The sequence below is a fragment of the Phyllostomus discolor genome, chromosome 5 (genome assembly GCF_004126475.2).
Source record: "Phyllostomus discolor isolate MPI-MPIP mPhyDis1 chromosome 5, mPhyDis1.pri.v3, whole genome shotgun sequence".
NCBI classification, from domain to species: Eukaryota; Metazoa; Chordata; class Mammalia; order Chiroptera; family Phyllostomidae; genus Phyllostomus; species Phyllostomus discolor.
In genome coordinates this window covers 35,400,030-35,425,949 of record NC_040907.2, presented here as the reverse complement: position 1 = coordinate 35,425,949, position 25,920 = coordinate 35,400,030, and the positions used below count along the sequence as shown (strand labels likewise).

Here is a 25,920-nt window from a genome sequence, read left to right as displayed (position 1 = left end):
ATTGTCATTCCCTATGTCTGTGCAGCAGGACTGACTGAGGGAAGGGCCAGAGAGCACCCAGAGCCAGGGGACCTGCTGGGGTCGCCCACTAATAGTAGCAGTTCTGTCTGTTGTCGGGCTGAGGCTGGGGGACGAGTTCTATGGATCTGGCTCCTCTTGAGTCCCTTCCTTTGGCTTGGTGGACGGCCTGGCGAGGAGTGGGGAGCCCTCACTCAGTCATTCAGTGGGTCATCTTTCAGCAAACACCTGCTGAATTCACACTGTTTCCAGCAGTGTACTAGGCCTTTGGGATAATAGCCAGTGAGACCTCATTCTGTGCCCTCAGAAGTCAACCTGAGAGACAGACCCAGAGACAAACAATTACAAAATAACCTGACAGGCTTAGCAGAGAGGTAACTCAGGGCGAGAGTGTAGCTGACCCTTAAGCTAGATCCTACAGAAGTGGGTTGCCTTGCCTAGCCAGGCACCTGAGCGAGAGACCACAGTGAATATACAGGGCCCCTGTGTTTCAGGAGCCCATGGCCCAGTGAATGGGAGAAAATACCATTTATGATTACCTCTGTACCAGGAACAGGAGAAAGAGATTAATTTAGGCTCTGTCACTTAGGCCTAGTTTTTTGGTTGAAGTAGCATTGGAGCTGAACCTTGAAGGATATACAGTATAAACTTACAGTATAAATTTTCAGCAGGGGATGAAGGACAGTCCATTAGGAGAAACAATGAAAGCAAAGATTCAGGTAGGAAAAGGACCGGGCATATTTGGGGAATAGCAAACTGCTCTCATTGCTGCAGCTTAAGGTCTGTGAAGGGACCGTATTTAGAGGAAGACTGGTGGGGCCAAGCCGTGACCACCCTTTCCAAAACTTTAGGCTCAGGTATCACTTATATGGTGTATATTTTTCAAAAGAAAATAGAATAAACATCTATTTTGCCACTTTTCAAATGTTGTTAATTAAGGCTTGCTCTGTATTTTTCAATGCTTAATACCAACCAAACATTCCCTGATCATTTCTTCGACAAGCATTAATATTGAGAGTATATAATACACCAGGTTCTTTGCTAGAAGATGGAAATAAAGAAACAGGAAACGCACAGTTTCTGTCTCTTAGTTGCTCCAAAGTGCTTGTTCAGGATCACACGGGTAGTCTCTCAGAGGGCGTGTATTCCCTTCTCTCCTCTGAGCCCCAGCCCTCTTTGGACATGGGGACCAAAGTGATAGAAAATGAGCGTGCAGAAAAGTCTGGCCCAATAAAATACTTATCTCCAGCTACCTTCAAGTACCATGTTCTTAGCATCTTCTCTCCCAAATACTTTTGTTTCTCATCATGGTACTTTTCTTTAAATCCAGGAGAGAGTTTGGGAGTTTCAGCTCTAAGTTTGGTATTGTGCAGGTGCCTGCTGGACCAGCCTTCAAAGAAAACACCTGCTCTGTTCATGAATCTTGCCTTCCGGTTTCATAAGCTTTTGGGCAGATGAAATGTAATATGAAAATAGCTCAGAGAGAGCCTTGGTAACATTTAAGATATTGAACGTGCTGCATCTGGTAACTAGAAAATTTAATGATCTCCTGCTGTTTTAGTAATTGGATAAGTAAATACATCAGAATAAATCACACCGGCAAGTCTTTTGTATGTCGTTAGGGACTCAACTCTTTTAACTCCTGTTCAAAGCTCCAGCTCTTGAGTGGTGTTTGTGTGCAGAGTTACACACACACCAGTTCTGTGGCCCTGCCTGAGTATTAAAATGCTTTCAAAATGCTCACTTTCCTTAGCCGCTCTGCCTCAAGAGCACCTCGAGCGTGCTACTCCAGGTCTCTCTGAAACCAGGGAGTTTAAATTTAATAAGTCGTTCAAGCCCTTCAAGATCTATCTCTAAACTGTCTTTTCAGCCTTGTTTTCCACTATGGCTATGCTATGTGTCTTGCCAGAAACATCACCCATTTACAAATTGGGAAAACGAGGCCAAAGCAAAAGGGACCTATCCTGTTGCCCTACAGAACCACTGAAGAATTTTAAGTAGAATCAGATATTTTGTTCAAGGAGAGACCCAGAGAGAAGCAGTCTGTCAGAGCCTGTTAGTTGGTTGGGTAATGTCATCACCAGCTTGCAGATGAGAAATGTGGGGTTTTGGAGGTTAAATGACTTATTCAAGAGCGCACGTGTAGAACTGGAATTCAAAACCCACCAGTGCTCTTTCTTACTGCCTCCCAATTAGGATTTAATCCATGCCTAGTGATGGCAGTCTGGGCAAAAATAATCAGAGTTGCTCAGGTTTTTAAGCTGGGGTAGCAGCTCTAAACCTAATCAGTTAGCAGGTTTCTCTCCAAACACAGGGGTTAGTGTTGTGGACCAATCTTTTACCAGAGGCATCCTAGGAACCTTTCATACAAGAACCTGGCAGCCTTCCATGATATCAGCCTCTGAAAGTGAGGCATGTCCCCTAGATCAGTGCTTCCCAGCCTTTTTCAAACCACTGCACACATTGAAAATGTTTTTGTGCCTCATTGGAATAACCATCCTAGGTTGCTCAGGGACAGAGACAACCCCGCCCTGAAGATTGTGGCTGCCCCGGGGGGGGCGGGGGGGGGGGCGGATGAGGAGCCAGCGTGTTGCCACACTGCAGAGTCCTCATTCATGAATTTGCCCATACCCTATTCATTAAGCTCCCAGGGACAGCGAGCTTGCAAACCACTCTGTAAAACAGGACTTCATTTTATTTACCTGAAATTGTGTCTTCCAGACCCCAAAAGGGACTAATCTTGGGAACTGGCTTCGAGGAATGAGGAGACAAGCCTGTTTTCAATCTTTCTATGTTCACTCTACAGACTCGGATCTTCCCACCCCCACCCTTCCCTCTTGTTAGAAGCCCCGCTATTCCCTCTGGGCCTTCCCCACTAATGTTGTTTAACAGTATAGTAACCAAAGCCACCATCAGGGATACCAGTGCAAGGAGAGGTCACATATTTTATTTGGTGTTTAGGGTCCCCCTGACAGTGTGCCCAGTTTAAAGTCATTTTGATATTAGTAACACTTTAGAGTTGATGTCTTCATTAACAGTCGTCTAAAGGCACAAACTGGGGATGAAGAATCCAGAGTTGGTCCTCGATCTGCCGTAAATGCTCAGTAACCTTGGGTAAATTCTTTCCACTGGCTGGGCTTTTCTGTCCCCATCTGTTACAGAAATGACCTCTAAAAACCCTCCAGCTCTAATAGTCCCTGGGTCTGTGATAATTGAGGAACTAGTTGAGTGAAATTTGTCCTAATGCCTAAGGTAGTAGCGTACTCTCTTATGGAGAGATATGTGCTTCAATTAGATTAAGGGGAGCATCCTTTCAAGCAGGAGACTCTGAGTAAATAGTTCAGTGTATGACTACAATACTAAAATTACCTAAGGTGATAGTTAAGAGCACTTTAAGACCTAGTTTTAAATCCTTGCTCTGCCACTTCCTGCATACAATCTTGGACAAGTTATATAAACTCTTTGAGCTTCTGTTCTTCATTTTTAAAATGAAGGTATAAGTACCTCCTTCATAAGTTTTTGTAGTGATGATAAATCACTTAGAGCAATTAGCACCTAGTAAGCTCCCAATGAATGTTACTTGTTGTTATCGTCATTATAATGTGATAAAAATGAAAAGCAGATAGGGCAGCATACAAGATACAGTTTCCATCTCTTGGTCACCTTAGTCTTCTCTTCCTTGGTCTTCCTTTAACTTTTCACTCATTCTCTCTTCTTCCATCTTAAAAAAAAAAAAGTCAAGGAAAGAAAATGCACTGTAGGTTGTCTTGCTTTGCAGCCACAGAAACCCTCCCAATCTCACTCTCTGTTAAACTCTTCTACCACGGTTTAAAAATGCACTGTAGGTTGTCTTGCTTTGCAGCCACAGAAACCCTCCCAATCTCACTCTCTGTTAAACTCTTCTACCACGGTTTAATAATGGAGCATCTGTCTCCTGGAAACCCTCATCCCAGTGCCACTTCTTTCCTGTGATCCAATGAGACACTGGTCCAGAAACTACACAGGAAGCTGGGGTGGAAATAGCCATGGATTAGTCCCATTGAGGACCCTCCCAGATTGGAAGTTCCTTTTGAGGTCGCATTACCAACTGTAGCATATCTAGAGGAGAATTTGCTAGGAGCTATAACTGGTGACATTGGTGATGGTGATGATGATGGTGATTAGTAACCCTTTTATGTTTGCAAAAGACTTTAAGGTTACAAAAGACTTTCACACCCTAATCAGCATATGACCAGCAAGCAGTTCAGCTCTTAAACTCTCCCTCTGATACTTTATGGGCGTGACTTCCCTCTTTAGGGATTCCCAGTTCATCAAAACGTGTTTAAAGAAAATGAGCAATTAGCAATTAGGACCAAGGTGACAGTAACAAAAGATAACCCATGGGGAACAGCAAAGCTCATATCACAACAGGGCTACAGAGTGCCTGCGTTCTTTATGCCCAAGGGAAAGCCAGCTAGACGGAAGAATCAGAGGTTAAGAGGCAACGAAGGGCAGTGCTGGAATACAAGCTAAAAGCTCCCAAACCAGGGCAAATTCTGGCTTCATCTTTCCTAGGCATGTAATCGTGGGCAAGTCCCTTGATCATTTTCGTCTCAGAGAATTCATCTATAAAACAGGAATAATAGGAGTACTTACCTCATAGAAGCGTTGTGACCATCTAATTAGATAATATATAAAGAACAACTAGTACAGTGCTTGGCACTTATAAAGTGTCGAATAAATGGTTAACTTTTTGGTAGTATGACACTAACAATTATTTTTTAAACATGTGATATCCAATATGCGTGTTTTTCTAATGGAGTACTCATTCGAGTACTCATTATGAGTAATAGGTGACTCATAGCATACCAAAAAGATTCATTGTTTCCTCAAGTTCAGTGTAAATACCAATTTTGAACAAAATCAAAAGCAGATATAGTCAGCCTTACTGTAACCTGGGAATTTACCTGTGGAGCCTTTGTGCTACCTCATAGAGTAGAAAGGTCTCAGGATCTGAAGTGAAGAGACCTGCGGTCAGATGTGAGCCCCACCAGTTTCTGGTTGTATGACTGTGTGTAAATAATGTTCCTATTTGAGCTTTGATGTTCCCATTTGTAAAATGAAGATAAATCAGCCCACTCTCCTAGGATAGCTCTGAAGTTTAGGTTCTGTATGGGAAAGTGCTTTGAAAGCTGTAAAATAAGAGTCATTATTATTATGTACTCATTCTTCAGAAAGATTATTAGCACATTCATTTTGTGTTCAGATAACTTGGGTTTAAAGAAGCATCTCTTTAAGAATAAGTTTTGTTGTAGCTTTATGTTACAGATTAGAAATACATTTTTTAATTGATTTATGTCCTGATTGGGGGACTCTGTCACCTTCTAATCAAGGCCAAACAGACTTTGAGAAAAATAGAGCTCTAGTCCTGTGTTAAATTACATCAAATCATAATTATTAAGCACTTGCTAGTGATGTGGGGTACTTGGGGTTTTAAGGGCCATTAATAATAACCCTCTCGCTTAGTTAGTTCAAGACTAACAGAAAGACAAGACCAATTGAAAGATAGACATAGGACTCAGGTGGGGATAAAAATATCACCCTTGTTATTAAAAAGGTTGATTAGTGAGTGTGGCTTGAGATCTGCAGCCAAGGGGCTTGCTGATACATTCTTTGCCCCTAAATTAGAGACTTGCTCATCTAGTCTTGGCACAGCTGGATACCGCAGGCCCCTCAGACCCTAGAACAGCAGGGCGGCTTGGCTGCAGAAAAGAGAAAGGAAAGGGAAGTCTCAATTTTATAAGTAAAGAAACAATGAACCAGAAGGTTCAGTAACTTGCCCATGGTTACCAGAGACCTAGGAGGTTATAGCAGTGGGAATCTAACCCAAGACTCCTTCCCTAGATCACACTTTGACCGTTCCAGTCATTGGGGGGCTCACACCATACAGGTGACATCTACTAGACATAAAGAAGGCATTGATCATAACAGCTTCCATGTGACAGGCTCTGTGGTGGCCATGTTAACCCCTTCACCCAACAGAAAAGGAAACTGGAGCTCTAAGCATTTTACTGACGTGGCTAAGAGCTGAAATTTGAATCCAGGTGTCTCTATTTCCAAGCCAAACTATAGCCCAGTTGACTATTGAATCACTCACCCACACTTTTAAAAATGTAAATTAAAGCTTAGAGAAGAGAAGCAACTTTGGACAACTTTGACTTGTCCAAAGTTGCACCACAAGCACCAGAATTGGAACCTATACATTCTGGCCCTTTACATCCTGACATTAGGTAGCACACGGCCTTGGTAGTTAGCACAGAGGAATGTCGAGAAGGGAGAGCTGGCTGAGGTCTGACAGGTGAGGGAAATTTTGCAGAGGCAGATAGTGCATAACTAGGGGTGGGTTTCCTTGTACTTGGGGAGGTTTATTGTGGTTTGTGTGGTCTGCTCCAGAGGTAGAGGATGGGGCCTGGTTGTTGTTCATGTGGGGGCAGGGTGGAGAAGGAAGGGTTATGGATGAGAGTGTGGTGTTTGTCGGCCCTCTGCTCGTAGTGCTGCCATCATGCACTCTAGAAGGTGATTATGTCGGTCACCAGAGGGGAGCAGGCAAATACTAGAGAAAATGTGAGAATGGAGCTTTTATTTCCTTGAAGATACTGGAGCTTTCTGAACTGCAAATTTTACTCTGAAAGCAAGAATGCATTTTGAGAAACCATTGGTTTATTGCTTCCCAATTCCACACACTGAACCTGAAGGCTGTAACTAATGGAGTGAGAGATAACCCTGTTAGGCCGCTTGTGGGAGATAGGGGAATTACAATGGAAATGATGAGATGCAAGTCAGAAGGCTTGGGTTCTGGCTCTGCCTCTACCAGTTATACTGTGTGTGAACCCAATCTCTGGGTCTGGTTTCCTCCTCTACAGGGTGAGGCTGGTTCCCAAAGCACAAATGCCAAGTATAACTGCAGTACGTTAACCCCATAAACTATCAAAGTATATCAAGAACCTGAAAAAAAAACAACACACCCTAGTGTGTTTTTAAAGACTTGTTTTTTTAGAGCAGCTTTAGGTACACAGCAGGAGTGAGCAGAAAGTACAAAGAGCTCTCATATAACCCCTGTCCCCCACAGACATAGCCCCCCCTTACCAATAGCCCCCCTCAGAATGGTCCATTTGTTAAAATCAGTGAACCTACACTGACATTATAATCAGAGTTGACATTAAGGTTCACTCTTGGTGTTGTATATTCACCAGGTTTGGGCAAATAAATGACAACATATATCTATCATTATAATACCATGCAGAGTATTTTCACTGCCCTAAAATCCTCTGTGCTCTGCCCATTCATCTCTCCCCCTTGCAGACAACTAGTGATTTTTCTTTAATTATTCCCTAGTTTTACCTTTTCCAGAATGTTGGAATCAGACAGTATGTAGCCTTTTCAGATCAGCTTTCTTCAGTTAGTAATATGCATTTAAGATTCTTCCATGTCTTTCCATGGCTTGATAGCTCATTTCTTGTTAGCAACATCTTGGTGGCTTTCCAATTTGGGCAGTTATGTATAAAGGTGCTATAAACATCTGTGTGAAGGTTTTTGTATGAACATACATTTCTAGCTACTTTGGGTAAGTACCAGAAGTGTGATTACTGGATTATCTAGTAAGAATATGATTCTTTTTTAAGAATCCACCAAACTGTCTTCCAAAGTAGCAGTGTCATTATACATTCCAAGCAGCAATGAATGAGAGTTCCTGTTGCTCCACACCCTCTCCACCATTGGTCAGTGTTCTGGGTTTTGGCCATTCTCATAGAATTGTGATTGTATCTCAGTTTTACTTAGCATTTTCTAGTGTCGTATGGGGTGGAATATCTTTTCATACACTTATTTGTCATCTGCACATCTTTGGTGAGGTGTCTTTCACCAAAGACCTTGGTGAGGTCTTGGCCCACTTTATAATTGGGTTGTTTTCTTATTATTGAGTTTTAAGAGTTTTGTATATTTTGAATAATAGTTCTTTATCAAATGTGCCTTTTGCAAATATTTTACCCCCAGTCTGTTGACAGTGTCTCCTCCTGACAGTGTCTTTTGCAGAGCAGAAGTTTTTTAATTTTAATGAAGCTCAGTGTATCAATATTTCTTTCATGGATTGGGCCTTTGTTATTGTATCTAAAAAGTCATCACATCTCCAAGCTCATTAGACTTTTTTCCCCATATATTATCTTCTAGAAATATCATACTTTTATGTTTTACATTTTGTATTTAATTTTTATAAAGGGTATAAGGTATGTATCTAGATTACTTATTTGCATATGGGTGTTCAGTTTTTCAACCTCCATTGGTTCAACTTAGCATTCTAAATTAGGAAAATAATAGGTCTAGACTTCCCTTATTCAACTACAACTAAAAGCATTTTTCCTGGCAAAGTTAAAGAAAATTAAAAAGATTATAATAACACCCATTTTATATGATTATGAATTAATCTTATATAAATATTTTGCAAACTATGAAGGCATTATGCATATATTGCTGCTATTGTATTTTTTAATATTACTCAGGCCCTGCCCTCAAGTTGCTCCCAGCCACTAGTAGTATGATATTATACTCAAGTATTAAAAAAAAAAAGTGAGAAGCAGAATGATGTAGCCAAAAGAATCCCAAAAGAGAAGTCAGAAGCTCTGGAGCAGAGTACTGCATCTGCACATTATCAGCTGTGTGGCATGGGCGAGTGACTTGACCTCTCTGAGTCTCAACTGCCCACCTATAAAATGAAGGGGTTGGACTGTTTGGGCATTATTAATTTAGTGAGAAAATCTATCCATCCAGGTTCCTAACAATAATGAATAAATGTTCAAGGTGGGTGAATTTCCTTTTCTAATGTAGACAAAGTCAGGCCATACCACTCATCTGAGAATACCTCTCCTCCCCAAGAAGGCCCAAAGGTGGGTTTCTCTGTTGATTTCTTTCTTTCTTTTTATTTAAGTATATTTTATTGATTATGCTATTACAGTTGTCCTAAGTTTTCCCCTTTTGCCCACCTCCACCCAGGACTTCCCATTCCCTCAGGCAGTCCCCACACCATTGTTTATGTCCATGAGTCATGAATATAAATTCTTTGGCTACTCCGTTTCCTATACTGTACTTTATATCCCCATGGGTATTTTGTAACTACCTTTTGTACTTCTTAATCCCCTCACCTCTTCACCCATTCCCCTATACCTCCCTTCCAACTAGCAACCATCAAAACACTCTCTGTATCCATGATCCTGTCTCTGTTCTTGTTTGCTTAGTTTGTTTTTTAGATTCAATTGTTGATAGATATGTATGTATTGCCATTTTATTGTTCATAGTTTTGATCTTCTTTTTCTTAAATAAGTCCCTTTAGCATTTCATATAATAATGGTTTGGTGATAATGAACTCCTTCAGTTTTTTTCTTCTCTGGGAAACTCTTTATCTGCTCTTTGATTCTAAATGGTATCTTTGCTGGGTAGAGCAATCTTGGCTGTAGGTCCTTGCTTTTCATGACTTTGAATATTTCTTGCCAATCCCTTCTAGCCTGCAAAGTTTCTTTTGAGAAATCAGGTGACAGTCTTAGGGGAACTTTCCTGTAGGTAACTAACTGCTTTTCTCTTGCTGCTTTTAAGATTCTCTCATTATCTTTAACCTTTGGTGTTTTAGTTATGATGTGTCTTGGGGTGGGCCTCTTTGCATCCTCTTGTTTGGGAACTCTCTGTACTTCCTGGACTTGCCTGTCTATTTCTTTCACCAAATTAAGGAAGTTTTCTTTCATTATTTTTCAGATAGATTTCCAATTTCTTGCTCTTTTCTTCTTCTGGCACCCCTATGATGTGAATATTGGAATGCCTGAAGTTGTCTCAGAGGCTGCTTACAGTATCCTCATTTTTTGGATTCTTTTCTCTTCTTGTTCTGATTGGTTGTTTTTTGCTTCTTTATGTTCCAAATCATATATTTGATTCTCAGCTTCATTTAGTCCACTACTATTTCCTTGTAAATTGTTCTTTATTTCAATTAGTGTATCCTTCATTTCTGATGGGATCTTTTTTATGCTGTTGAGATCCTCTCTAAGTTTTTTGAACATCCTTATAAAGTGTTTTGAACTCTGCATCTGATAGATTGCTTATCTCCATTTGCTTAGCTTTTTTTCTGGAGTTTTGATCTGTTTTTTCATTTGGGCCATGTTTTGTTTTGTTTGTTTGTTTTTGTCTTCTCTATTTGGCAGCCTCCCTGTGTTTTTTTTTTTTTTTATATTTATTAGGTAGAATTTCTATGATTCCCTGTCTTGGTAGCATGGCCTAATATGGTAGGCATCCTATAGGGTCCAGTGGCATAACCTCCCCTATCACCCAAGCTGGGTACTCAGGGTGCGCCCTTCATGTGGGCTGAGTATACCCTCCTTTTGTAATTGAGCCTTGGTTGCTATTGGCAGATCAGTGGGAGGGATTTACCCAGGCCAGTCAGCTGCGAGAACTGGCTGTGACCACTCACCATCAACCTCCACCCTCCATGGAGGATCAGCTGTGCAGGGGCAGGGTGGTGTTGCTCCTCTGTGGTCTGTAGTTGTCCACTGGGTGCACAGACCCTGGGATATTTTGGGTGGTTCAGGCCAAGGTCAGTCCTCACCTGTATTTTGCCTGGAATCACCCTGCCTGAGCTATAAAGCTGTCTGAGGTGGCTGCTACTTATGCTGGGCTTGGAGATTTTCAGGCAAAGCTAAGCTGTGAAGCTAGTCTGGCACCTGGAGTGCTATGCCTAGGATCATTTAGCAAGAGGTAGGAGGTCTGGTGGCTCACTGAGGCCAGCTGTTGCTTGTTTGAAAGGATTTAGGAAGCTATGAAGCTTGAGCCAAGACCAGCCATTCATATGGAAAAGCCACTGTTAACAGCTGTAAGTTGAGTGGATGGAGCCTTGGTGGATGTCCAGGGCAAACATGTTAGCCAGGTTGATGGAGTCTCAGATATGGCACCCATCTGCTGGCTCTATGGCTCTAAGGCTTTGTTTGGGGAGGGTTCAAAAAATGGACAGTGACCTCTGCCTCCCTTTGTGTCTGGGAGAAAGCTGTCCCCAGCTCTTGCCTTGATGCTAGACACTTCAGCTCCTCTCTGTATGCTACTAGTGCCTTTCAGGCTGCTACCCTGGTTCTGGAGTTCAGAGGGAGTGAGTCTGGGTAAGTTCATGTCTGTGTTCTTTAATAGGAACTGCTTGGGGCTCCAGTAGTTTCTTCCACTGACTCAATACTGGCTGATTTTTGCAGCCAGGAGTCATGGGGAGTTACGCTCCCAGCCCTGGAACCCTGGACCAGGGTGCCTGCTGTGGGGCTGGGAATCCTCACTCCCAAGATATCCCTCCCGAATTTTTATCCACCACATGTAGAAGTGGGACCAGTCCATTCTGCATCTCTGCCCCTCCTGCCAGTCTGGATGAATTCTTTAATTCCATAGTTGTCACACTTCCATTCAACTTGATTTCCGATGGTTCTGAGGATGATTAGTCTATAATTTAGTTGTAATTTTGTTGCGATTGTGTAAGGAGGTAAGGCATATTTACCTATGCCACCAACTTGACCGGAAATCTCTCTGTTGATTTAGAGTCAGTAATTCAGTAAAGTCCCAAGTAAGTGGCAGAACACAGGCTCAAATTGGGTTTTTGTATTCGAATTTTATAAGCACTTCAGGATTTTTCCTGACCCTTGACCTTTTGCCATTCTTTTTTTTTAAAGATTTTATTTATTTTTTTTAGAGAGAGAGAAAGGGAAGAAGAAAAAGAGGGAGAGAAATATTGATGTGGGAGAGAAACAAACTGGCTGCTTCTTGCACACCCCCAACCAGGGACTGGCCCACAACCCAGGCATGTCCCTGACGAGGAATCAACCAGCAACCCTTTGCTTTGGGGGACAGTGCCCCACCAACTGAACCACCCCAGCCAGGGCACCTTTTGCCTATCTTAAAGTGAAGATCTTAAATCCTGGAGGCTTGGTTAGAAACAGGCTCAGGGTCATCTCATCCAACTTCTTTCCCTGTATGTCTCCTACTCTTAGCAATACCTCCAGCAGAATAGTCTAGTAGTTAAACATGTGGGTTTTAAAGTTAGTTTGCCTTGATTCACATCTGGCTCTGCCCTTACTACTAGCTTTGAGACCTTTGGCAGGTTACTTAGTCTGTCTCATGGCACGTTTCTTTATCTGTAAAATGAGAATAATAATTGTACTTAACCTCAGATAATCTACCCCAAAGGGTTATTGCGAAAATTAAATTATTTTTAAGTATAAACTGCTTAGAAATGCCTGATACAAAGTAAATGCTCAATAAATGTTAGCTTCATTATAATCATCATCATGTTCTTCAAATAAGCCTCTATTTGAAAGCTCCTAAGGATACTAGGAAGTGCACTCACTTCTACCCTACTCCACCCCTACCCCTCCATTGCCCCAAGGCAGCCTGCTGGACATACTGCCAGAAGCATTCTGGTTATCGTGTGCTTTGGAGTCAGGCAGCCTTAAGTTTGAAACTTTATCCTTTCCGAAGCCTGGGGTGAGATAAGCCATGGTATCTTCTACTGTAAAGTGGCAATAATAAACATATACTTCACTGTTTTGAAGACTAGGTAAATGGCACTGTACATAAAGTACTTAACCTAGTTCCAGCGACATGCGTAGGCACTCAATACATGACAGTTGCTGTGATGATGATGATGGTGATGATGATGATGATGATGATGAAGAACAAGAAGAAAATAAAGGATAGAAGGAGGAGAAAAGGGGTAATAGAAAGAGAAGCAGCAGGAGCTACACCAGCAGCTGCTGCCCTGTTTAGTTATTTCTGACCAGCTGAGTTCTGTGTATGTTCTGTGCCTACTGGTCAGTCCTTCAGGTATTCAAAGAGGCCTAACACAGCCCCTCCCCACCCCTGTGGCAGCACAACCACCACTTCTCAGCACCCTCTCTCTGGGGAGACATCTCCCAATCTTCAGCTGTTTCTCAGACAACATGGTTTTTAGGCTACTCCCCTACCAGGAGCTGCCTCCTGGCTGTCCACACTCTTCTTGCCATGGGGTCCAGAGCCACCTATGGCTTCACATATGGCACTATTTTGCCAGAATGAAGCACAGTGCCCCTGCATCCCCCTAGGGTTCCCCTCAGTCTCTTTGTCCACACCATGGCAAAGGAGAATAAAACAGAGATCGTTCCTGTTTGTTTGAAATTCCTGTCTGAATGATCTTAAGGGAACAGAATTACTTAGGATCTGGGGCACTAATGTGCAGCCCCACACAAGCCCTGTGCACTGGGAAGCAGTGCATTGTGGCACAGCACACTGCAGCTAGTGAAAGGGGGTCCTCCAGATACTGATGCATCGTGCGTCAGGGAAGAAGGAGCACTTCTGCTGGTGTTGGAGTAGAAATAAGAAAGGCACCTGGTGCGACCTGAGCTCCAGGAGGTTTTGGAGAAAAGAGCTCCAGTGTTGTAGGTTGGACAGACCAGTCCCCTACCCAAGGCAACATTCCAGCCAGTAATGGTTACCACCCACTGAGTGCTTCCTGCCTGGGGCACTGTGCCGAGGCTTCCACCAACATTATTTTTGTTTAACTATCACAACAACCTATGAAGGAGAACTGTGACTATCTCATCATATAGGTAGAAAAACTGAGGCTTTCTGGTTGTATACTTCTTCAAGGTTATACAGGTAGTAAGTGACAGAGATGGGATTTGAATGTAAGTTGCATCTCTTTCTAACCACTGTGGTGCGTAGACAACCCGTACGGTCCATGAGGCTGTAAGTAAGTGGCAGCCATTGTGAATCTCAATTGTGCCATCCCCACTACCCTGCATAGCTGCTCTAGGGATTAAAAGGAATAACATATTTAAAGTGTTTGACATATAATAGATGTTGAAGAAATTTTAGTTTCCCCTCCTCACATCCCAGCTCTCCAACTTCAAGTGAAAATCACTTAACTTTTCCTGGACACAGCTTTCTCATGTAAAACCTGGGTATGTTTCTGAACCCTCTAACCTTGCATGTTGACAAATCAGCAGGGTTCAACTTGGGCCTGCGGCTCTAGCCTCTCAGCTTCTTATGCTTTGTAGCGTGTCTTTCTGCTAGTATGCACAGCTCTGGGCACTATACGATTATGGTTTCTTCCAGCACACATCCATATATTTACAAACCACAAATACAAAGTAGAAGATGCCGGAAGAGCCCTGGCATGTTAATTAAAGAACAATACTGGAAGCAGCTGGCCAAAAAAAAAGCCAGTGATTCGGAAGCAAGGCAGCATAGCTCTGTTTATTGACAGAAGGCCAGCGCAGTGTTGTACGTTAATTGGGGAAATGGGTAAACATTTGCCAGCAGCTTGCCCCCCAGTGCAATTGGAAGACGGACAGCAGGCTGGGCCCTCCCCACTGCATTTCCTGCCTATCCTCCTAGAGCCCCAAAGATACCATACAGTAGAGGTGAGTGGCTTTGCTTGGGTTCCTTAGAAGCAGAGAAGATTCTAAAGGCAGATGTGTCTCCTTTAATGTCCCCCTGGGCATACCATTTTTCCATCTGGATTACAGTCGAAGGTAGTGTTCCTCCCCAGCTCACCAGCCTGCCTGTGACACTTGGCCCTCCCAGGAACCCCCTCCCAGTCAGCAGAGCCATCTTATTAGGTGTGGCTTGAGTTGAGCACAGGACCAGACTGCCTTACCTCAGGTGCTGCCGTCTGCCCACAGGCCCAGAGCACCTGTAATCTGACGGAGCACAACTGCCCAGCCTCTCATCACGCATACTACCTTACCGCTGCCCGTTTGTCTGTGTCCATCCCTACAGTTGCTCGCACACTCGCTGCAGCCATCATTGAATACCGGCTCTGTGCCCAACACTGTGCTAATTATATAATTTTTCTTCTCATTTAATCCTCCATCAGTCCTGCAAGATTAATACTAATTCCAAAGCCACAAAGCTAATAGCCAACACAGCTGTGATTTAAAACCAGAATCTTTCCGGTTATCCAAACCCATTGTCCTTTCCACTAAACCAGTATTTCTCAGTGTTTTAAAATCCACGATCCCTGTACCATGTTTCCATGCCTGTGGTTCTGTTTTGTTCATTAGATTCCTCTTATAGGTGAAATCATGTGGTATTTGTCTTTCACCAACTGGGCTTATTTATTTCACTTAGCATAATGCTCTCCAGTTCAATCCATGCTGTCACAAAAAGTAGTTCTTTCTTTCTGCTGTGTAGTAATTCCATAGTATAAATGTACCACTGTTTGTTGATCCACTCATTTACCAATGGGCACTTAGGCTGTTTTCCAGCACTTGGCTATTGGATATAGCACTGCTACAAACATAGAGGTGCATAAGTTCTTTTGATTGGTATTCAGGGTTCTTAGGGTATATTCCCAGCAGCAGAATTGCAGGATCAAAAGGCAGTTCCATTTTTAGTCTTCTGAGGAAATTCCACACTGTTTTCCACAGTGGCTGCATCAGTCTGCACTCCTACCAACAATGCACTAGGGTACCCTTTTCCTCCACACCCTTGCCAGCACTTGCTGTTTGTTGGTTTACTGATGATGGCCATTCTGACTGGTGTGAGGTGAGCAGCGGGGAGGGGATAATGGTGAGCAGAATGGGAAAGGACTAGTCAAAGAACATGTACGAATGACCCACAGACATGGACAGCAGTATGGGGATTGACTGTGGGGGTGGGGACAGGTGGAGGAGGGCAAAGGGGGAAAAATTTGGGACAACTATAATAGAATAACAACAAAAAATGACAATAAACTAAAATAAAATTCACGATCCCTTTTGTTAAACAGGAAATTTTTGTTCCTTTCTCTCACTGTCTGATTCAGAAAACATCCCATCCCTGCCCCAAGCCTAGGAGGTCATAAACCTAGTTTAGGACCCCTGCATGACTAGTACATTCCAACTGAGCCAAGATTTTGTCGAGTTTTAACTGTCCAAAGTTCACATTATGAAAATTTTTTTAATTTCTAAAATATAATTATGTTATGACATGGACTCATTTCTTTTGAATTGAACATCTACACACACACATGCCCCCAACACAGAGACTGTGATATGCCTCGTTAGGGGGCCCTCCTTGTCAGGGGAGATACTCATCTTCGGACATAGTAGAATGGGCAGACTACAGTTTATTACAGAGAAGATGAGCCCCCAAGGTTTAGCTCTTATCCCACCAAGCAGAAAGGCCCTCCCCACCGTCAGCAGTTAGCCAAGGAGAGGTTACCAGGAATGCCACTCAGGCATTTAACCAGCATCTTTTCTAAGGGCCGCCCGTTCTGTTGCCAAGCCGAACTGTAGAGGAGGCAGGGAACCTCCACCTGCGCAGGAAGAGGCCCAGCCTTCTGAACCTGTGCCTCGAGGTCCAGTGCTAGTCCTTCCACTAAACTATGAGACTTGACCTCTGATCCCTGGTTTCCCTCGCTTATAAAATGGGAATAACAACACTGCCTTACAGGGCTCTTTGAGGATGAATAAGATAACAGCTGTTGAAAATGCTCGTTGCCCGTGCATAGTACGCTCAAGTCAGGGCGCGTGGACAGGATCCTAATGTCATGTGGAGAAAACAGTGCTTGCTCCAGTCTTTTGAATGTGTGCTTTCTTTCTTTCTTTCTCTTTTTTTTTTTAGATAACCCAGCTGGACCCAAATAAATCATATTGGAGGTAAAGTTGTTCCCTCAAGAAACCCTTTTCCTTGAAGCAAAAGAGTAAACACGGCCCAGCGGTGGACCCCCGCCGTCCCTTGACAAGCAGAGGGCCCACATCAGGAGAAGGGCTCTTTGCCATCCCACCTACACGCTCGTCTCACAGAGTTCAATGTCACACTTCTGCCTCTTGCAAGATTGCTGGAAAAAAAAAAGTAATAATAAACATAGCTACTTAAATGTCCCATCCACGAGTATATGTTCCCAACCCTCATAGAGAAATTACAACTCTGCCACCCTCCCTAATGCCTTCACCCCCGCCCTCGTTCAGTGACTGACGCACTGTTAAGTGCAAGTGATCACAGAGTAGAATTTATATGTCTCCAGCACCCATCCTCTCCCCACAGGTGTCTAGGATAGTTCCGCCTGTCCCAGGACACCAGGATGCTATGTACTTGATATGTCTCATTGAGCCAGGGCTCATACAACCTCTGCCCTTTTATTTTCATTACTGGTTTCTACTTTGTCACCTACTTTGAAGGTGGGGGGACTCAATGGACCTTCTTGGCCTGGAGATGAAACGTTATTGTAGAAAAAAAAATGCATATCATTTTTGTTGGTACTTTCTGACCTCTTACTAAGATGTAAGATTGTGTTTGAGGACTGCATTTGACACATATGCAAGATATTTATTTACTGCTGCCACCTTGGGTCTCCAGGTCCCACCTAGGACATGTTTGCTATTCCACTGCAGCAGGGGACGCTGTTCACGCACACAGTGTGAATGTTGTGATAGTGTGAGGAGGACCAGCACCAGGACGTCAGTGTCTGGCTGGGCTGCAGGAGGCTGCTGGCCCTTCAGTGTACAATAAACGCAGCTCCCTCCTGCTTTTCTTTCCCTCTTTCCTTCACTAATTCGGACCTTGTCACTTGGTGTTACAAGCCCCTTGTCTATCACCAAAATCTTACCAGTTGTCCCTTGGACTCTGGACCCAGCTGTAATAAGGAATTTGTTCCACTTTTTATTCTTTTGGTGTTTTAAATATTAGATATTGGACTCCCATCTCAATGGAAGGGATCTTATTCAATGGCTGAAAATTTCTGATTTCATATGTTTAAGAGAACAAACTTTGGGGCTCAGCTCAGATGACATGTGTTGCCTGAATCCACATATAATTTTGGGATGATTTAGTATATGGGGATTTTTTGTTCATCTATGGATTTGGGGGTTAGGGTTCAGTTCATGGAAACACTGTTTATACCTTTACCAACAATGATTCCTTTTCAGTCTTAGAATGTTTCTTTACATCTGTTTTTGTGTCAACCTGTGGTCTCTATCCTAGGGTTGGGATCCTGATTGACATTTTGTACTTGTGCAAAAGAGAATCTTAAGTGCTGGGTAGTTTTTCTGGCCTAAGCAAGGGGTTATCAGAAGACTACTGAAGCCCAAGATACACCTGGTCATTCTCCCTCTGCCCAGAAGTGGACACTGGCCAAGAAAATTCCATTTGTGTCTTTTCTCTGTTGCTCCAACCAGGGACGTCCCCTGAACACACTGTTAACAGAGTTGTGTTCCTAACAGGCGCGTGCTGCGTCTGCCTAGGTGCAGGCCTTCCTCCGGCCCCAGAGGTCTCTCCAGGGAGGCCAAAGGGAAGAGACCCCCTGCGGGGGGTTCAGCCTGAGCACTTCCAGCTCCACTCTACCTTCTGGCCTAGTGGCCCGATGCTACAGATGCATAGAGCACCAGCTCTCCTTTTTCCAGGTAGACCTTGCTCTGTAGCCGCCATGGAGAAGCCACAGCCCTGAAACTCAGGCCATACTCAGGAACAGCAGCAAGGGGGTGGGTGGGGGTTGAAGGGGTGGGGACTCTGAATTCACTTCATGTTTAACCTGTTCCATCTGATTTGGTTTGACGTCATCACACTGTTCCTCCCTAACATCCTCACTTCTGTATTCCAATAATAGAGACTTTACTCTGAAACTGATTTCATAAAAGTTATTAAATGCTACTTGAATGTGTATGGAGTTTACACACCTTTCCTCAGGCCCGGGTCTTAGAAGGTTCTCCTTGTTCAGCCCCATGAAATCCTTTCCTGTAGCCCCATTGCTGGAGGGCCCCAGCTGTAATACTCACCACTGTTCACTCGTGTCATTCTGGTCTGCTGAGCTCAGGACAGGAGGCCAAAGCAGTTGTATGCCTTTTCTTACACACACAACATTAAAATGACTAGGAAACATTAAGCGACCCTGCTGTCACCACAGGAAAGGCAATGTCCTTTGCAGTTCTCCCCTACCCTTAAATGTCCTTGGCTTTGCATACCAGCCTCCAGACACAGTCATTGAGCACCTGTGCTTGGTGATTTTTTGTTTTTGTATTTTTTAAGATCTTATTTATTTATTTTAGAGAGAGGATAAGGGAGGGAGAAAAACACTGATTGCGTCTGGCACGCCCCCACCCAGGGACCTGGCCCTGCAACTCAGGCAGTGCCCTGACTGGGAATCGAACTGGCAACCTTTCAGTTTGCAGAACAACACGCAACCCACTGAGCCACACCAGTCAGGGCTGTGTTCAGTGTTCTTAAGCCTAGCTGTTTATAGTGATGAAGTTCCAGGGCCCCTCAGCATCCCCACCCCCCATTCTGATTCACTCCTCTGGTTTCTTGGAGAATCAGTTGTACATTTGGAACATGAGTTTGGAGATCTAAGGGAGTATTGCTATTCTCACCGCCTCTCAGGAGATGCAGTTTGGGGGTTTCTGGATTGTGATGTTGCCGTGATCTGGCATCACTAGTTTTATGGACACACATTTTTCTTCTCTGAATTATAAGCATCCAAAGACTGAGTTGGATGAGAGCATCTTTTATGGAATCTTCTTTTTTTAATATAGTAGAATAGAATTTAGACTTTTAAAAATTTTACTTGGTGACATTAGGGGAAAAAAATGCAGTTTCATTAAAATTGCTGCTCCCAAACTAGACCTGCTGACCTGAGTGCTGGTCTGCGGGATGGGTTTTAAAGATGTTGCAGAACTCTGGCAGATTTCCCCCAAAGCAGGGAAGTGGTTCATTTGGATGTGGGAGAGGGTCTTCATCATCTCCGTGAGCAGCATCACTGATCGACGTACTTCCACCAGCCCCTCATCCACCAGGCCCCAGATCCCAACAGTGGGGTGGGATGTGGGATTCTAAGTTCAGCCCAGACATAACTCACGTAGCTGCCCCACTTGACGGTCTGTATGACCCTTTCACGTGCGTTGTCTCCTTCGATTCTTCATAAAATTCTTGGTTGGAGACCACACACACACATTTCCAGTTTGAGCCCTGATTCTGCCACTTAATAGCTATGCCCGAACCTCAGTGTCCTGATAGCACTCAGACAGTACTTGGCAGTGCACCACACCCATCACAGTCTACGCAGCGAGGGATGCAGGGCAGAGGTGATCATTCCCTTCTTGCACTTGGGGCTCAGAGGGTAGTGGCTTGCCTAATGTCACACAAGATGTCAGCAGAAGAGTCAGGACTCGAGCCCTGGGCACTGGTTTTCAGATCCACAGCTCTCCTGTAAAGAACCTCTAAATTTCATCTTCAAGAAATTTTGGAATCCCCAATTGTGCACAGAAAGTTTTGTGGGCTTTTCTAGGAGAGTTTGTATTCATCAGATTCTCTGTGGGCTCTTTTGATGCCAGAAAATTGAGAACCACCATTTACATATGCAACCATCATCACACTATTTGGGAAGTTGAATCTGTCCATTCTTGTCCTCAAGCCATATTTTTGTCTAAAGGAGAACTGCAACCCCCAAAGAGGGTGGGAGGCAGCAACTAGGATTTCTTGCCTTGAACCTGCCTCTGCATTTAATATTTCTTTCTTGTCTCAAATAATCTGCTTAGGGAGATGAGCTTTGACAACCCCAACTGCTCAGACAGCTATTCCTCTCTGCTGTACTTTGAAAGTTTGGTCTGAAAGGAAATATCAGTAAAAGACATGCTCTCCAGTCTTCAGCCTACTAATACTCTTTTAAAAATTTTTTTTAGAGAGGGGGAAGGGAGGGAGAAAGAGAAGGCAAGAAGCATCAATGTGTGGTTGCCTCCCATGCACCCCTGCTGGGATCATGGCCCACAACCCAGGTATGAGTCCTGACTGGGAATCAAACCACCAACCTTTTGGTTCTCAGGAGAGCACTCAATCCACTGAGCTACACCAGGCAGGGCCAGTCTGCTAATACTCAATTTGAACCCTGTCTATGAGTTATGGTTCTACATCTTGAGAGATCTGATGTGTGGTTTAGAGAATAACTTCTGGAGCCACAGTGCCTGGGGCCAAGCCCCTCTACATGCTCGTGGTGTGCCTGCAGGAAGTCACTTCATGCACCTGTGCCTCACCTTTTTAGCTATAAAACGGAGACAACAGCACCTGGCTGATAGTGTCGTGAAGATTAATGAATTAACAGTTAACAGTTGGTTAACATGTAAAGCAGTTTGAACAGCTATTACCTGGTCTACAAACTCGGGATTAAAAGGAAAGGGCGATGACAGCAATGAGAAGTGGCAGCATACAGGGGAAGACACAGGAAACGTGAAAAGCAGGCACGAGATGTCCAGGAGCACTGCTGACTGCTCCAGCACCCTTCTGGGAAGGTTGGAAGTCCCACACGAAGTGCTGCTGTCACTGGGGCCTATAAGGACAAGCCTGGGGCACTGTGGGAAGGAGGGGGGGAGGGGGAGGGCTGACTTGCTGAGCAGTTAGGATGTGCCCAGTACTGTGCTGGGAGCGTTACATACATTATCTCATAACCCACAATAGCCCTGCCGGTGGGTGATCCTGACCCCATTTGGAGGAAGCAACAGGTCAAAGAGGTGAAGTGACTTGCCCAAGCCTCCCACTGCTAATAGCAGAGCAGAGTTTGGGGCCCAGGCCTGACTCCAAAGTTCCTACTGTGTTTATGACAATGCAGTGCCACCTTCAAGCAAATACAACATACTACCAAGGCATTTCAAATAACAATTACCGTAATACAGTGGTTTTATAAGTGTTGGTGGATGCAAAAAGGATAAAGCCACATTTTTGTGGAAAGCTCAGCTCTCCAAAATGGCTCATCCCTTCGTGTGTCAGGAGCCAGAATCCAAGCAACGCTGTTAAGCACATGCAGTGACTGGAAGAGGGTCCTGTGGCTTCTACCTCCTTAACATTTCCAAAATCTATTCCCTGCTCCTTCATCTGTGATTCCACTGATACGGCTTCCCTCCAACTAGGTTATAAAGCCACATGCTAATTGATCTGCCTTTCTCCAGTCACATCTCTTTTAGACCAGTCGCCACGCGGCTGCCAGAAGGAGCTTTCTAAAGCACCTGCTTCACCATGCTGTATCCCTGCCTCGGTCCCTCCAAAGGCTTCCCATTGCTCTTCGCACATAAGCCGAACTCTTGGCTTGGAGTTAAAACTCCTGTCATCTGGCTCCTCCCTCCCTTCCCATATCACCAGCCCTGCCCTCAACACCACACAGCCAGAGCTGTCCCAAGTTTCCTGAAAGCATTCACTTTCTCTCACCTCTGGCTTTGCATACTGTTCCCTTTGCTCTGAGTTACTCTTCCATCACAACTGGGCTCCTGCCATCTTCACTTTCAGTTTGGACTTCAGCTCTTCCCAGATGGTTTCCCCAACCATTGCCACACCCTCCAAGTTGGGTGGCCGTGCCGTGAATCTTCAGCCCTGTGCCACCCTTCTCAGAGCACTGGTCACTCAACTCTAAGTCTTGGCTCACATGCTCTGTGTCCCCCACCCTGACAACCCCCAGACTGTGAGCACCCCAGAGGGTCTGAGAAACAGCCTCAAGGCCTAGCAAAATGACTAGTATGTGGTAAGCACACAGTAAACTGGGACTTAATAACTGAATTTAAACAAAGACAGTGGTGTCCATGTGCTAAAAACCTGGTCACTTCCATCTCTAACATCCAGTTCACCTGGGAACGTTGTGAGGTCAGAGACCAGATCGTAATGATCTCATTTCCAGAGCCGGCCCAGGGTTGGCACACAGCAGTCGTGCACCCAGTGGCTACTGAAGCAGTTAGTTAATTGGAGCTGGAGCAAAACCAACAGGAGCTGCTGAGAAGAGACAAGGAGTAAAGGAATCGGGGCAAGTACTAGCTGAGCCCTGCACCATGCTGGGGGCTCCATGCACTCTGTCTTAGCACACCATTTTCGAATAACTGGAAGGTCACTACTATCAGCATCCTTACTTTACAGTTCAGAAAATGAGCTCAGAGAAATTATATCACTGTCCCAGAGACACACAGCTAGTAATGAGAGAAGCTGAGCTTCCATTCTGGATCTGAGGCCGAAGTTCAAGACTTCTCTGTTTTGGATGAGCTCCCCCGCCTGCACCATCTGCTTCAGTAACTGTAACTTCCAACCCACACACTCTTCCCCGTGCCTCCCTAGGTTACTGCATTTGTCTCCCACCTCTCTGTAAGGGCCCCTCGGAGTTTTCCTGCTCTGCTTGCCTGTGAGGTGTCAGCAGCATCTGAGCTCCCTGTTCTGCCCTCTGCTCTTCTCAAAACTCTCCTGAGAAAGGAAGCACTTTGTACTTCTGAGGCTCAGTTCAGATCTGGCCTAAGGTGTAAACTCTGTGAAGCTAGGGTCCAGGTCAGTCAGATCGTTTTATCCCTCAGCACAGGCCTGGCACTGTGTAGCTGCTTGATAAGTAGCTGCTGGTAATACAGTGAACATTAGTATCATGTTTATTGCATGCCAGGCACCAAGCGCTTTACTTGTATTAACTCATTTACTCCTCATGACAGCCCTTGTGAAGTAGTACCTGTTACTATCCCCACTTTATGGACAAGCAAACTGAGGCAGAAGAAATGATTTGCCCAGGGTCCCACAGTCAGTAAACCAAGGAGCCAGGATGCAGATGCAGGCAGTTTGACTCTAGAGTTTGGGCTGTTCCACTCAACAGCAACAACAACAACAACAACTCCTCCTCCTCCTCCTCCAGGAAGCCTCATGAAATCCCCAGGACAAGTTAGGGGCCTCTTCCAATCCCTGTGTTTGCCCCTAGCAGAGCACATATCACAGTATTGTTATTGTTTACACAGAAATCTTCCCCTGTGGACTGTGACAGGTCTGTCCCCACTGGGTCTGGCACAAGGCACAGATAACAAATGTCATATGAATGAATGAACTAACAAAAGTACCCCGTGGTGCAGAACATTCTATCCCTCCATGTACATGCATGTACTGAGGCTTAGAGAGCTGAAATTATTTGCCCAGTGTTTCATAGTTTCTATATATAACACCCTATCTGCACAGCAAACATTTTTGCCACACATGTATTTTCAGCAGGCCAGCACTTAAGTACAATTTAAGTGTCCTTTGCCTTACGAAGTTTGGGTCAGTTTTGACTCATCCATTCATCACATAGGCTTTTTGCTAAACACTGGATTCTCGGCTTCCACCCTTGGCCCAGTGCTCCCAGGCAGGGGTAGAACCACCTATTTCAGGCAGTGTGGTCAGTGCTAGAGGAATCCCAGTCCAGGTGGTCAGAAAGGCTTCTAAGGAGAGAAACCTCCCTCTAGAAGCTCTGGCTAGAGTCCACTGCCCCAGCCCAACAGTCTGAGACCCCAGAGTTAGAAAATGCAGGCATCCTACAGGATCAGAATGGCGCCTACGCCTCTGGGCCCAGGTCTCCAGGCCCCCACAAATGTTATCTGCCTTACTTGGGCACACACTGGTAACATTTGCATAGGACTTTTCTGAGGAGTTAGCAGCAAGGGGTCTTGCTGAAACTTTAACCTGTGTTTTTGGAGCCTCAGGTGAAAGTACATGGAGGGGGAAGCAGGTGTGGAGGCTGGGGACTTTGCTGTGTTTCTGGAGGTGGGTGCCAAGGCCTAAGCTGAAAGGAACATCCCACACGGGAATCATCTTCCTAGTTGAGCCTGCATATCCTTTTCTCATAACAGAGCATTTCTGAGTACAGAAGATCCACCTTTGTTATTCTACAGATGGAGAGACCAAGCCCAGAGCAGTGAAGGGCCTCCTTCCTGGCGGCCTTCAACCGCACCAAGCATCAGTGAGGAACTGGTTTGCCCGGGTATTGCCTACATGTCTCAGTTCCCTCATATAAAAACCGAGGTGCTTTTTATGTTGTCACACACTGTGGGAGGTCACGGACACAGAGGGAAGACATGTCCTCTGGAATAAAAGTAGTACAGAGCCCAGCCCCTGCCTTTGGGGAGCCCCACTGGGAACCAGCAGTGCCGCAGGGTGCCCCAAATAGCAGAGGTCCTGAGAAGAGACAGGCCAGGGTGCTTCCAGAGGCGGGGTGAGCTCTGGGCTGTGCTGCTCCTTCCTGGCACAGCGCTGCTTCTTCGTGCCTCATGGCCAACACCTGGTTGGTGGGTCCCCCAGAGAGGGTGGAGGGTGGTGGGTGGAGTGCGTAGGGAAGGAGATGGCCCAGAGGCCCTCTGGGACCTTGAGCACTCTGGGCCTGCGGGAGGTCCCTGGGCCATGAATTCTGACTCTGGAGGGGGCTTTCAGGTTATGATTCGAGAGCAGAGGCACCTCCTGTAGCCAGCTGCCAGCTTCCCACTCTTCCTTCTAATGGAGGCAGAGAGGTGCTGAGAAGGGAACGGTTTTCCTCTCTGGAGTGAAGGCAGAGAGAATCCATTCCCTCAACAACTGCCAGACACACACTAAGCCCGATACAGCTGGAGCGTTCACTGCGCGTCAGACCCCGCCCCTCCCCCCCAGAAGGACTTTGCATCAGCTGTGTTCCTGAGCCCTCACAACGGCAGGGGAAGCTTTGGGTTTGCTCCCACCTTACATGGGAGGAAACGTGACAAAGGCAGGGCTCCAGCCCAGGCCTGCGGGCCTGTGACCACGGGTGCTGAGGGTGCATGCCGGACTGTGCCTGACTCCTGATGAGAGCCCAGTGTGGTCAGTGCTGAGGGGGAAGGGGGGTTACAGGGGCACAGAAAGGGAGTGTGAAGAAACTCCAAAGGAAAGAAGCTCCAAACCCCAAAAGAACTGCTCCCTTCCTCCACCCTCACCGCCACACTCATCCTCAGGGATGAGTGTTGAGAACTGGGGGTGAGGAGAGTGGCCTCGAGTCCACCTCCTTGTCTCTAACCAGTCTCTCCTGTAGATGCGAAGAACAGTTTCCCCCTCCCCCACCTGGCTGTCGGACCCTGGGAAACACTTCCTGTCGGGGCTTCAGCTTCCTCTGATAAGAACTGGAAAGTTGGACGCCGTGTGTGGTTCAGA

The 25,920-nt window shown here is 45.2% G+C and overlaps 1 protein-coding gene across 1 annotated transcript in view; it reads left to right on the top strand.

Annotated features, from left to right (window-relative positions):
• Window positions 1-18,679, top strand: part of LOC118500619 (FAS-associated factor 1-like) — a 65,852-nt gene extending 47,173 nt beyond the window's left edge. The window contains exon 4 of the mRNA XM_036026066.1: window positions 16,645-18,679. Coding sequence (XP_035881959.1) covers window positions 16,645-16,683 — 39 coding nt within the window. The 3' untranslated portion in view covers window positions 16,684-18,679. The remainder of the gene's footprint in view (window positions 1-16,644) is intronic.
• The last annotated feature ends 7,241 nt before the right edge of the window (window positions 18,680-25,920 follow it).